Source organism: Acartia tonsa, chromosome 9, assembly GCF_053477335.1.
Source record: "Acartia tonsa isolate MP-2025a chromosome 9, ASM5347733v1, whole genome shotgun sequence".
NCBI classification, from domain to species: Eukaryota; Metazoa; Arthropoda; class Copepoda; order Calanoida; family Acartiidae; genus Acartia; species Acartia tonsa.
In genome coordinates, this window is record NC_137268.1 from 16,173,635 (window position 1) to 16,188,657 (window position 15,023).

Below are 15,023 nucleotides of genomic sequence, written 5' to 3' on the forward strand. Positions count from 1 at the left end.
ATATCCATCTTGAAGTTTTATTTATTTGTTTATTCATTTATAATCTATTATGAGTATTTATCTATCTATCAGAAACTCAGATTGAAAAAATAGGGCTTTGTTGCCAAGAAACGGAAGTTTTCTAAACTAGCTCTGTTTACTAATTTTTGAAGAAACCTGAAAAATTTACTTCTTCCGCCAATTCATTAAAATAAAGCTTTTTCGCCATTTCTATGGCCCTAGGAATATTCAAAATAGTGGTCTCCAAAAAGTTTCATAGTGCCTGCTTATTTGAAACATGTCTGCCAATATGGTAAGATGTGTATCTGTTTTAGATTTTTAGATTTATTTCTATGGGGTCTGTATGTCTAAACACGAAAAGAAAGAAATCTTTTTCCATTTTGAAAACTTTTGTAAAATCTACATAATCTTGTTTTTTTCTATTTAGACTCCTCCCGTAGGATCTCCAGATCCACATTCTGCTTCCAGACTTGAAAATTACAGGTAGGACTATACATAATACATATCTTCATCCTGCCAAGTTATAAATAGATTCTTAGCCTGGAAGATGGGTTTCTTAGCAGGGAGGAAGAGGACATTGGGCTGTTAATTACACTAGTCCCCAACGGCTTGTAGTAACGTTTTCTTATTCAGATTCTTAACAACCTTGAAACTCGTATTGAATTTTTATTGGTTGGTTCATTTAGTTGAGTGTCCAACTATTTAACATTTTTTTTAGTAAAAAAAGTGAGAATATTTTTTTCCTGTTCTAGAACCCAAGTTGATGCTTCGTGGAAGGAGAGCAAACAGAGCAGAATGATGTCTTGGATTACTAGAACTCAGCAAGGTAGATAGATAGATAGATAGACAGACAGACAGACAGACAGTAAGACAGACAAATAGCTAGACAGATATATAGAGTGATAGATTGCCAGATTCACAGATTCGCAGATTGACAGATTGCAGATAGACAGTTAGACAGTAGACAATAGACAGTTAGACAGTTAGTTAGATAGTTATACAGATAGATAGATAGGTTTGCTCATCACAAAATATTTAATTTCATAATTATACATTTTAGGTTCAGTAGCTGCCAAATAGAACTCAAGTTTTATGGAGAATTCAATATTCTTAGTTTGTACAATGTACATTTATTGATATTATGATTAATTCTATAACATATGTATTATAACTTGTAGTTCTAACAATAATATTTAACATTGCCCCTGCAACCGCTATTTTTTTCAAAATAAGCAGCTTAAAATCGGTAAGAGCGGTCATTATTATAGTGCCTATCGACATATGATTTCAGCCGCGCGTCATCCGCCAATAAGCCTCAAATTTAAACCCTTTTGAAGGCGTTGATTTTTTTTGCAAAATAGGGATTGCCATATTTGAGTCAGCTGATTTTTAAATTGTAAAAGGTTTATTTCCCTGAGGCTTACAGGCGACTGACGCTTGGCTGCCGAGTCCTAAGTTATATCAACTAATAGTTGCAGATATAGAACTATGGATGATAAATTATTCTTCCATTAGTTTATTATAATATATCTTGAAAATATTGGGAAAGGATTAATACTTCAATCCTTTCCTAGATTATTTTAAACATGTATTTAAACAAGTTACTAAATATGTTTTTGACTAATATGTAAGTAAATTAAATTTTTTGTTGAATATTACTGATGCCAAATGTCGTAACTAAGTGCAATATAGTTAACAAGTCATATTCTAGTTTCATGTAATAATTATTTATTCACTTTTTTGTAGTGATTTGGTCGTGAAGCAAATATATAAATGTATATTTTCCAGCGGGGGAGGGGACATTGGACTGTAAATTACAGTGGTATCCAAAGTTTTATAGCCATGTTATCTTATTTGTTGGCTAATAAACTTTGGGCACTGGTATTGAATTGATATTAGTTCCATACTAGTAGTGTTCAATCTAACTTTTATATCAATAATTTTATTCTTTACCGAAGGGGTAATTTTGTTTGTCATTATTGGGGATGTATGTCAATTTATTGTCCATTTTCTTGTCCCTTAAGATCCCTGATTTTTTCTTATTTTAAAGTTTTATTAACTATTTTTTAGTTAAAATTCAAATTTGTATATTTTTTTTTAAAAAACAGAACATAGAGAAATGATAATAAATCATATATTCCTTCGTAATTTTCATTCATGTAAAACATTAAATTAAACAAAATAACGGAACACAGTAATAGTGTCTGACTGATTATGACGTAACAAAAAAATTAGCCAATGAGAGGCCTTTATTGACCAATGGTAAAATTTATAGTGGCCTCTCATTGGCTAATTTTTTTGTTACGTCATAATCAGTCAGACACTATTACTGTGTTCAAAATAACGTTTTATTATCTCCATAGAGTTTTTTTATTTCTCTAAACTTAAAGTTTCATGCCTTTATAGAATACAGATATACTTATTAAAGTAATCATACTGTAGTTAATTAATAATTATTTATCAAACATTTAACAACTAAAAATAAACCTGTAAATATAAAATTGTTCTATAATATATTTTATAATTCTTATATAAAAACAACAGGGTGTTTGTCTGTTTGTAGCAAAGAAACTCGTTAACAGCTGAATCAATATGGTTCTTCTTTGCAGTGAAGTTTCTTAAAGGCTTTCAAGTAAGGTTGCTAAATAAAGGAGTTAAGAAAGCAAAAAATGAATTTGCATGTCTTAAAGTCCAAAAATCTTTTTAAAGGAAATCACATTTCAAAAACAGATCCCTTGCTATAATATGAAATAAGAGTAGGGGGGCGTTCCTCCGCCCCTGATCTATATATTAATGTCCGCCTTTGGGCACGATCTTTTAGGATCTCTGTATAGCGTGTGTTTACAACTACAATGTATTTAAATGTCGTCTTAGATTTATTTATTTTGGAAAAGTAATGCTAGATTTTTTGTAACAAAAAAGTGCAAAGTTAGGGGGAAAAGTTAAAGATTGAAAAAAACAATACAAAACGATACTTTACTATACTTAGATTGTATACTTCTAGCGGCTATTCCGTAGCTTCTAGGGACTCTGTATTCAAAGGTACAGAGAAGAGCTTGAAAAATAGTTTTAAATCCTTCCAAGATTTAATTTCAAAAATAAATAGTCTAAAACCATCATATGAGCCATGTGAATCTTACCTAAAATAGAGAACCCATGCGATTAAGTTATTTAGATCTTAAACTTCAGACAAAAAAAAACCTCACTACTTTATAAAATTGGATTTGAAAGTTTAATTATTTTTTAAACCTTAAATCTCTAGTGCAAAAGGAATTAAAATTTAAAATTCTCAACATATCTCATTGCTATTTTTCATTGGAACACTTTAACCTACAACAAGGATGACAACATCCATAAGTAGCAAAGCATAAAAATCATGGATGGGAATACTGACAAGTTCAAAGAGCATTTTTTTAAAGAAATAGATTTATTGGAGAAAGGTCACGAAAACTTTCTCAGGTATTATTATTATTAAATGTTTATATTTTGTAGCATAACTGATAGAACGACGGACAAAGTAAATTTCATAAAGAATGCTCAATGGTATAGAAAATCTTTACTAAAAACAGCTATTTATCTTGAGCAGCAGCTGAGAAAATCCCATTTCCCTTATAGCTTAACAGACTGATTGACTGACTGACAGATTGACTGATGGACAAGAAGACAGAGATAATTAAAGAGAAGCTTCGCTGATACACACTAAGTGCACAGATGTTGTATTCAACACAAATTTAATTAACATTTCCAAATAAAATGAGTTAATTAGAAAAAAAAATGGTGCTTGCTTACATGTGAAGACCGGAGCACCGAAAACCCCCCCCCCCCCCCCCGCTTAGTTTTGACAAAAATCAAAAATAAGGGGGGGGGTAGTTTTTTAATGTCTGGAAAACGGCAAGGAGGAAAAAAGCACCGCAAGGCAAAGAATTAACCCCCCCCTTAATTTTGAAGAAAATCAAAAATAAGGGGGGGGTAGTTTTTTCACGCCAGAAAGTTGAGTGAGGTAAATCAAGAAAATCCAGTATACCAGAGGGGAAACCTTATTACAGGGATATTCATGTTTTGGGGCATAATTTCCTTATTTATTGACTTTGGCCAGTAAATAAGGAAATTACGCCCCAAAACATGAATATCTCGTAATAAGGTTTCCCCTCTGGTATACTGGATTTACTTGATTTACCTCACTCAACTTTCTGGCGTGTTGTACAGTGAAAAAACTACCCCCCCCCCCCCTTATTTTTGATTTTCTTCAAAATTAAGGGGGGGGTTAATTCTTTGCCTTGCGGTGCTTTTTGCCTCCTTGCCGTTTTCCAGACATTAAAAAACTACCCCCCCCTTATTTTTTATTTTTGTCAAAACTAAGCGGGGGGGGGGGTTTTCGGTGCTCCAGTCTACCACATGTAAGCAAGTACCAAAAAAATATTCAATAATATAAAGTTTGTTAAAATCATATATTCTAACTAGCAGCTTCGCCTCTAGCCTCTAGGGGCTTTGCCCCAAAAGGTGATTTTAAAAAAATGTAAGTTAAGTTTTTCTGGTGCTGCTATTTATGAAGTATTTGTGAAGTAACTGCCTAAAAACATATTTTTTTTGGGGGGGGGGAACTTTCATTTTTGGGAGGGTTGGGGGTGTAACACCCAAAATAGCTTAAAACTACCACAGGACTAATGGGTATATTCCCTGAAGAGTAGAATCCGATAAGTTCAGTGGTTATCGAGATCTTAAGGGACGGACGGACAGACAGCATTCTACTTTGTATTATAGATAGTGCATTTGGCCCATAGCATCGGGGATCTTTTCCTCAAACCCCCCATACACTTTTTTTTAAATGAAATGAAAATTATTAGAGACATTTTTATGTAGGTTAGACAATGATGTCCAAGCTTTTTTATTAGGGTTTCAAATCTTAGAGAGGAATAATCTAATGTATTTTTTTTATTTTTGAAGTTTTGATGGTGGTGAAATTAGGGGTTTCAACGTTTGAGAGGGGGGGGAGGCGTCTATGGTAGTAGTATCCCACGACTGGGGCAATCAAACCAGAGCTGGATCTTTAAATCATTTTAGTGGTGAGCAAGATCGGGTTGAGCCGAATTTCAGCCAATCATAGCGCGGCATTTCATTGGTGCTCTCATTGGTGGAAAGTTGGCTCACCCCGATCTGACTCACCACTAAAATGATTTAAAAGATCCAGCTCAGGTAGACATGGATACATTCTACTCTAATTTATTTTTTTATGTAGGCAATAATAAAATTGTAATATGCTGTGATTTTGCTTGTCATATTCATATTGGACATAGGCAATATTCAAATACTGAAAAACAATGTTAATTCATATTTTAACAAACATTTACAGTATTTTCAAATATGGCTTCAAAACTGATTGATATCCGGTGGAATAGAACCAGTTCTCAAAAATGAGTAAATCGTGTAAAGCATAGTACTTCAGACAATTTTCTACAAATATTAAAATATAAATCATAAAATTTACACCAGTTTTGTTCGGGGCCAATAAAACTGGTTTTATTTTAGTATCCGCGGAAAGCTGTCTCTACTACGATCCGATAAATAACTAGCTTTTAGTTTAACGCCTCTGTCTTATATTTATAATCATAATCTTTTTATTTTCGTTATTTTGTTATTGAAATTTCCCTATTGATTCTTGCAAATTAAAAAAAAGATAAAAAGACTTCATCTTAAGAGCATTATTTAAATCTTGTTATTTTAAGAGGAAAAAGGATAAATTAAGGATTATTTGTATTTTATTGACGCAAAATTAAATCCTAATAAATTTATACCCAGATCTTTATATAAAAAATAAAATAGCTCTAAACCATCTTAGGACCTATAAAAAGCGTCACTGTAAATGAGAACCATATCGGTTCTGCGGTTAGCGAGATTCTTCGCTACACACAAAAAAAAGCTTACTACTTTATATTATAGAATAGTTTATTGTTGATTTTCCTTTAAAAATCCGGGTAAGTACAAAAAGAAAAATACATCTCGTACTGTCCAGAAAATGTTAATTTTATACTAATTCATTCAACTCTTTCAAAACACTAAAATTGTATTTTTGCTGTTTTATGAAAGAGCAAATTTTATTTTCCTCTGTATAATTAAGTTAATTAACTAATCCTTATAATAAACTAACAGGATGTCATGTGTTTGTAACGAAGGATCTCGCTAACCGCTGAACCGATCGGGTTCTCCTTAACAGGGTAGCTTCTCATAGGTCTAACTCACCATAGAATATTCGTGACCTAAAAAGTCTATTCGCAGCAGCTTAAAGTATATAAAAGCTTTGCTTAAAAAAAATTATATTTTTTATGTATATTTGAGGGTAATATGATTGATGTGTACATTGTACGACATATTCATAAATAATAACAAGGATGACAACATCTATAAAGTAAAGCTAAAAAAATCAGACAGTATGACAAACAAACATAAACACTTGTAGAGAATCAAAACTTAATAAGTCTAAACAATATTGTATGTAAATGTAATGCGAAATTTCTTAAATACAGGATACTGTTTGGGACTTGATTATGGAGATGCTTGTAACATTGTACCTTATTGTTCTAGGAATCAATATTCCAAAATATAGCATACCAAACATGTAGAGTTGCTACACTTTCTAATCGTACCTTACTGCTACAGAAATCATCATACAAAATTTTTAATTGAGAGAACAATTTAAATATGCTTAAATTAACGATAGCCGTGACGTATGGATGGACGGGTGGACGGACTCTAATTATAGAAAAGCCTCGCTTTTAAAATTTGCAAAGCATATAAAATATTGAATACCCAAACCAACTATTATTTTCAAATTCATCCAACGAAAGAGAGGACGTGGTTGTTTGCTAATACCTTCGAATAATGAGAATAATAGTATTACAGTTGTACAGAAACTCTTAAATAATTAGAATTGAGAAGGCTTGAATAAAGCGAAATATATTTTCTACTAAGAAGTGTGTTTTTATTGTCTAGTACAGCTCTAGCCGCGCGTTTTTTTTTTTGAGAATAGTATTACAATAAAATGTAGCATCAAGCAAATTATGGTGAAGCTTTGTTAGAAAACACATTATTTCTCAAAATGTTCGTCAACAAAAAATTCATAAATAAGAATAAAATATTTGTTTAAAATTTTTTTTCCATTCCTAAAAAATTATAATAAATATTTTAGATATTCATTCCATAGAGAAGTTATTTGCTAAAAAGCTTGAAAAAGGAAACAAGGACGACAACTTTTATAATTAACAAAGCTCATAAATCAAAAGTAATTTGCTATTTACGACGCAATTGAGAGACAGACCGGAAACATAAACGATGGACCATGAAAGGTTAAACACTCATTGATCAGTAAATATTTTAAGGTACAGTCCCTTTCGTTGCAACGCCTCTTAAGGGGCGTTGCGTCTTTTTTTACAGTAGCTTTTCCCATACTTCTAGCCCCTGCTGGGCCAATTGCCTATCCCTGCGGGAAAATCACCTAACCCAACTTAACCTAACCTAAAATAACCTATCAAAAGCTACTGTGAAGGGGGTTGAGTTAATGAGAAAACGAGAAAATATATCCATTTTTTTCAGTATCTAAATTATACTATCGGTCTTATGGATTTTTCTATTTGTATTTTCTTTTTATCTATTAATGATTTGTTGTACTATGCTGCTTACGCATGTTGTCTTCCTTTTCATATCTATCTGAGACAGACTTTAATAAGGTTGGCAAGATTATAATGAATAAATAAAAGTCTCAAAACACATCATAACAAAATATATATATACGGGAAAAAGTTATAAGCAATAATCTTTGTATAATGCTTCGTATTAGAGACTGTTTCCCTTGTGATTTTTATTATTCGTCTAAATACGAATGCTATACATGATTTTTCAGAATGACTGAGAACCGGTCTAACCGTGCGGATACTAACCAGTTTCAAAACCATACTGGATAATTATTCAAATGTAATATGTAAATGTGAAGAAAGAAAAAAAAATATTTTTTACCATTTCTGTTAAGAGGTAGAGAGACATCCCAAATTAATTGATTTACTTTCCAAAAAAAATAATATTTTCTTTTTCCAAATCATAGTTAACATTCGGTTATATCTATCTATCTATTAATATTAGAATTGTAAAAATTGATATATTATTACTTGTACATATGTGGCACCATATTTTCGATCCTGTTAATTTTTCTAATTAAGTGATACTCGATGATGACGAAAATAACGATTCCCCACCCCATCCATTCTATGTACACATCTCCTCCCCTCCTACTGGATGAACGAACTGAATTCCATATTTACAACCAAATTTTCCCCGTCAATATAACCACGTATTCTTTATCCATTCTTGTAAATCTATAAGATGACACTTTGTATTATAAGCTAGATTAAATATGGATCTCTAGAAGATAACAAGGATGACAACATTCATAGCAAGTAGCGAAGAGCAAAAAAATCAATTATAAAAAACGGATAACGTATTTGGATGTATTTGGTAATGGGTATCTTAACTCGCAGTCTATCTTACATATCAGATAAACAATCACAATTAGAGTAGAGTTTTCGCAGGTCCTGGGCTGGTTTTATGCTATTTATTTATTTTATATCTCAGTCTTCCCTACCCCTTCAAATACAGTGCCCCTAGATGATAGGGCTTAGCTGCTAATTCTTTATATATATTTTTAGGTTAAAATAGTTTAGATTTAGCTGGTTGAACTTTTCTTTTTGTGTTTTATTTTGAAATAAAATCCATAGGGTAAAGTACTCAACCTATCGTATTTCTAGATGAACTGAAATTAGTTTCCGAATGTGAACACATTTTCCTAGGTGTTTCCCAATCCTATCTCAATATTTGCTACTAGCTAAAGAACCTTCAAACTTAAAAAAAAAATCAAAATTTGAATGTATTAACGATTTATACATTATACATTCAAAGTTTTAATTTTTCAAATTTAGATTTTTTTTTTGGAAGTTTGAAGGTTTTTTAGCTAGTAGCAAATATTGAGATAGGATTGGGAAACACCTAGGAAAATGTGTTCACATTCGGAAACTAATTTTAGTTCACCTATTTCTAAGAACTATGCTGAAGCTACTCTCTAGTAGTTTGTGTCTGTCTGTACGTCTTTCTGCATGTTGTCATTTGTTTGTTTTAGCAGTACAAATAAGTAACTTTATATTTAGGATCTCGGCAACCGATGAACCGATTTTGTTCTCCTTTAAAGTGAAGCTTCTTACAGGTCCAGGGAAGGTTTATAACTATTTTGAGGAATCGCCTCTAGAAAATGAATTCCTACCCAACCCCCCAAAAAATTTAAATAAAAGGGTCGACTTAATCCACCTCCCATTCCGTCAAGTGTCCCTAGAGGCTTCTAGGGGCGAATCCGTTAGTATATGTAAAAGTAGGTATCTAGTATCTTTACTCCTTGTGGTTCTTTTGATTTGTTTTTATTTACTTTCACATTTTTTAGCACGTGTGTAATATTTATTTTTTATTATAATTTTATGTATTAGATTTTCAGCTTTTATACATTTAGTTTGTCTCCATCCAATCGATGTATACTTATTTGGATGTTGCACCAGATTTTCATGTACTCTACTAAAGTGATACTCCCGAGTCCCAGCTGGCTAAAATAACGATAGCCCCCATCCACCCACCTTTATCCCATCCAATTCCCTCCTGCTGGATTAAATGGACGACAAATTTTCCCCTGTCAATAAATCCACGCTTGTTGCAAGAACAGATCTATAGTATAGATATATATTAGGGTGGGTCGATTTTTGACATTTTTTTCTGAGGCCAAAGCGGGGATCTGCAAATGATTTGTATGAGTATAATACACCTCTGGATGATTGAAAATTTATCCTAAGTCTTAAAACCGCTGACGACCAGGCATTCAATTGTATAGCTATTTGTAAATGAGAGTCAAAAATTTATTGAATCAGAACTATGGCTTCATGGTGCTCTCAGGAAATGCATTGAGGAGTAGAATCAGGAACTTTTGACCGTTTCAAAAAATCTCGTTCCTAGCCTGAGAAAATCTAAAAAAAAACTCTACAAATTGGACAATTCTCAATAAACCTTTAAAAATGTGGTTTTTTAGTGATTTCTAAGGCTAGGAACGAGATGTTTTGAAACGGACAAAAGTTCCTGATTCAGCTCTTCAAGGCCTTTCCAGGGAGCACCATGAAGCCATAGTTCTAATTCAAATTTTTTTTAATGTCGTTTTTGCATATTAATAAGTAATCAAATATATTTTTTAGTGGTCACGTTCTAAAACCCTCTTTGTCTAATTCCGATATGAACCCGCCCTAATATATATACAGACAAATACCTCTCTTCCTTTTTCAAAGACCTTCTTCGTCTGCTTCTAAATTATTTTCTGCTAAATGGACGACAAATATTCCCCTGTCATTTCAATCCAAGCTTTTTGCAAGAGTAAAATTTTTGAAAGCGAAGCTTTACTATGATTAGCGTTGGACTGTCCTATCGAATTATTCTATCGATTTTAAACTTGATATTATGATTCCTGTAACATTTAGGAACAAGTTATGAGGCTTATCTACTTTTATATCCATTGGACGTGTGAATAAATTAATCTTTACAAATCCGTATTCTAAGTATCTTCTGTGTTGAATTTAAGTGTTTTTTTTTGTTCATTAAATCTTAACTAAAATTTTATATGTTTTTAACTTTATCAACCTAGCAATTTAAAAATTTATTCATGCACATCATATTAAGCAAGAATAAGTTCAAAGATAAACAAAATAAGTTTTCGTGGTTTATCCCGTCCTCTACTATCCGAGGCTATTAGCTTATCCCCTAAATTCCCTGATTAACTTTACCTTAATTATTGAAATACTGAAATTTAGTTTCCGAAAGTGTACCTAGCGTCCGCGTCCTATCTCAAAATTTGCTACTAGCTAAAAAAGCTTCAAACTTCCAAAAAAAAATTTAAATTTTGAATGTATAATGTAAAAATCGTTTTTACATTATATCGCTTTTCCCTTTGACCGGAGTAGCTGAAAATAGCGTTTGCAATAATTGGGTTATCTGCTGTACAACTTTGGAAATTAGGAAAGAAATAGGATATTCATTTTCAGCACATCTAATTTTTGTAAAAGTTAATAAGTTTATTCTTCTGTTGAATAGTGTTCTTACATAACAACAAAATTTAAACAGTCACAGCCAAAAAATTAACCAAAGTCACGTAGACGCCAAAGCTTTTGATTTTTAGGAGGTTAAAATAAGTGGCTTCAAAGTTCGAGGGGGGGTAAACACCCTTTACCCCCTAACAATGGACGTCTGTGCAAAGTTAAACATGAGTTGCTCTTTTTAGAGTGAAGATTTTCTATAATTAGAATTGGTTAGATGCGTAACGAAGGGTTCTTATCGTTATTTTGGGGATGTTAGAATCGTCTTATCGATTTCAAAACTGGTTCCTTTAACCGTGAGGTACGATTGTGAAAGCGCAATAACTCTAAAATCCTTATCAGAATTTAAATTAAATATTTAGGAATAATGATTGCTGGGACAACATTGTTATATAGCATCTCTATAATCAAGACCTGAAATAAAAGTTTGTCCTTAAACAGTATCCTGTTATTAAGCAATTTTGCAACATATTATCAACTTAGACTAAGCCATTTGCCATGCTGTGATAATTGTTGTCTTGTATTCTCACTCTTAAGAATATCCAAGAATCTCTCTATCTAGTTAACAAAAACTTTAAGTAGTAAAACATTTCTATTATTAAAGGCAGTCAGTATGTCGTCCATACCTTATTTTGACGGATTTTCTCATTTCAAATAGACAACATACTTTCTGCTTGCGGATTGGATGTAATTATGGTGCTTTAGGTAAGGTAATATTAATTATAGGTTAGAGTAGCTTCGCAGTATAATAACCTGTTAAGAATAGGGCCATGCAAGGTTAGAGTCTTCATTCCTAACCACTAGGTGTTACCAACAGAGGAGGGTATAAGTATAACCCTTTCAAGCAATCTATCTTTTTTTTTCAATTAATGATGCTCTTTATATTGCCTATAAAGAAATAGCTAATACCCCAGTCTATATTACCAATGGCAGGCCAGTATACATTTTCATTGACCAATGGTAAACCAGTATGACGTCATTTATTATAGTTATTATAAAAAGCTTCGAATCATACTGAAGACAGGACAGACATGCGTAACAGACTACTTAATACATTTTTGTGGAGATTTTGATTTATTCATCCTTGTTAGAATTAATTTTACTGCCAGTTATAGTTTTAATAGTTTTAACTTAATCATATTATCTCAAGGTTTAAGCTAGAGAAGAATATTTCACATTTATTTTAAAATTAGTTGTCTCCATTTTTTAATTTAAAATAATATAATTTGTGAAACTGATGTTATAGACATTCTAGCAAACATACAAAGAAATACTAGTTATAGAGTAGCTACTATCCTACAAATAGAAATACAAGGTTGACAACATCCATAAAAGCGAAGCTCTGAGACGGTAAGACAAACGAACATTAATACTACTTAAAAACTAAAAGAACTGAATAATCAGAATATGAATGTATAAAAGTAAATTTGTTGAAAAACCACGTAAATTCAGGATATTGTTTAAGGACATACTTACATTTTGAGGACTTGATTATAGAGATGCTTTGCTTATAACAATGTACTTTGTTGTCCTAGGAATCAGTATTCCAAAAATCAGATCAATCGGATAATTTAATCACATGATTGTTGTTAAAAATTTAAATCAACATGTTTAAAATGGACGTACGGACATTCTGGTAACGGTTATAGAGTTGCTACGCTTTAAATAAATCGTACCTAACTACTACATGAATCACCATGCAAAGTCTGGAATCGATAGGACAATTCTATCCTAATTAAATCAACGAAAATAGCTATCTGTCTGTGACGTACGGACGGACCAACCCTAATTATAGAAAAGCTTCGCTTTTAAGAAAGCAAATAAGACAATATTTTAAAAATAGACAAATGGACTTTCTTGTAATGATTATAGGGCTGAAATTCTTAGGACAAATCTAATATACGTAATATCCCTAATAAACAGACAGACGGACTGACACTAAATGTAGAAAAAAAACTGTTAATAATATGTCATTAATGTATTACAATTGATTATGTGTTAATATTCTCTTTAGTACCTCCTCCAGAGAGAGAGGGGACAATGGGCCGTTAAATAAACTAGTCCCCAAAGTTTAATAAGAACCTTCTTATTCGTTGGCTTATCAGCTTTGGGGACTTTTGTGATTTTTAATTGGCTAATTCATTGGGTTGACGTTTTAACAACAAAGTTTAATCTAGTACAGAAGGTGTAATTCTATGATTCATCCTTGGAGAGATGTACAACAATTTATCGGCCATTGTCTTATCCCTTTAGATCCCTGACCTCCTCTCTAGACAAATAATAATATGGTTCCAGTATTCTCACATAACAGCAAAACTTATTTTATAGAAAACAAGAAAAATAAAAACCTCCATATATTTGTAACTTTATGCATGTAGGTTCTCAATGAACAGTCGGCTTTTGGCAAAGTTTAGGTTTCAGGCTATTTTAAGAGTTATTGAAGTTCAAGTGTGTGGGGGGGGATAATATTTTCCCCCTAATAACCTTTAAAACCATCAAAGACAAAATTTTTGCCGCTTTTGCCATGGTTCACAGCCCTGCTTTTTACAAATCAGTTAAATTTTATGGACCTAAAATGTTATATCTTATTAACATCCACCCACTCCAAAGAAAAACAAGGATGACAACATCCATAAAAGCAAAGCTCTGAAACGGTAGGACAAAAGGGCATTAACACTTGTATAGTGTCAGAACTGAATAATAAGAATATAAATGTATTTGAGATGAAGCAAAATTGTAAGTAAAGTTGAAAAATTGCTTGATGCAGGATAATGTTTAGGGACATACTAACATTTTTGGGACTTGATTTTTAGGAGTTGCTTTGCTTAAAATATTGTACTTTGTTGTCCCAGGAATAAATATACCTAAAATGAGACCAATCGGATAAATAGATCATATAAAAATTTGTTGTTAAAAAAAGTGAAAAAAACATGTTGTAAATGGACGTACGGAAAATCTGTTAACAATTATATAGTTGCTACGCTTTCTAAATTGTACATAACTACTACAGGAATCACCATGCAAAATAGGACAATTATAACGTGCCTAAAATAACGAAAAAGTCGCGGATGGACGGACAGAGCGACCCTAATTATAGAAAATCTTTGCTTTTAAAAATTACTTTGTAAGACAGAGTAAGAAATGCTATCATAATGTATTATGTGTAAACGTCAGATATAGAAAAATAATCTATGATTATTATTAATATTATCATGAATTAATCAAATAACAATAAACGAGGATGAAAACATCCATAAAAGCAAAGCTCTTAAATGGAAGGACAAACGAACATTAACACTTGTAGAGTGTCAGAACTGTATAAGTAGAATATTAATTACAAATCTGAACAAATAGTAATTAAATTTGATGCAAAGCTGCTAAAATACATGATACTGTTTAAGTACATACTTACATTTTAGGACTTGATTATAGAGATGCTTTGCTTATAACATTGTACCTTGTTGTAGTAGGAATCAGTATACCAAAAATCAGATGATATGGATCTTTTTAACATACAAAAATCTATTGTCAAAAAGTAAAAAAATCGGCATGTTTTAAATGGACGGACTTAACAAGGATGCCAACTTGTTGCGATGCATAGAAAATCAAAGTAGGAAGCTTTAGTTTAGATGCTCAGTAGATTTTTATTTCACAATAAGATTAGGTATTATTCAGTAGTTTAGCATCTATATAATATTTGTTTTTCCAAAATGTAAGTTGTCTGATTCTTAATTTTGCATTATTCTTTTGGTCTGTTAAATGAAAATGATTATACAAATGTTCCTAGGATCAATTATCTTTAAACAAAACCATGAATTTTAAAGGCCGCTTGCTGCCAAACGGCTTCACGTATGTGTTATACAA

The 15,023-nt window shown here is 31.9% G+C and overlaps 1 protein-coding gene across 1 annotated transcript in view; it reads left to right on the forward strand.

Annotated features, from left to right (window-relative positions):
- LOC145328325 (uncharacterized) overlaps window positions 1-1,189 on the forward strand; it is a 40,564-nt gene extending 39,375 nt beyond the window's left edge. Inside the window, exons 39-41 of the mRNA XM_080171955.1 lie at window positions 428-483; window positions 753-826; window positions 1,061-1,189. Of these exons, the coding sequence (XP_080028081.1) occupies window positions 428-483; window positions 753-826; window positions 1,061-1,080 (150 nt within the window). The 3' untranslated portion in view covers window positions 1,081-1,189. The remainder of the gene's footprint in view (window positions 1-427; window positions 484-752; window positions 827-1,060) is intronic.
- Window positions 1,190-15,023: the final 13,834 nt, after the last annotated feature.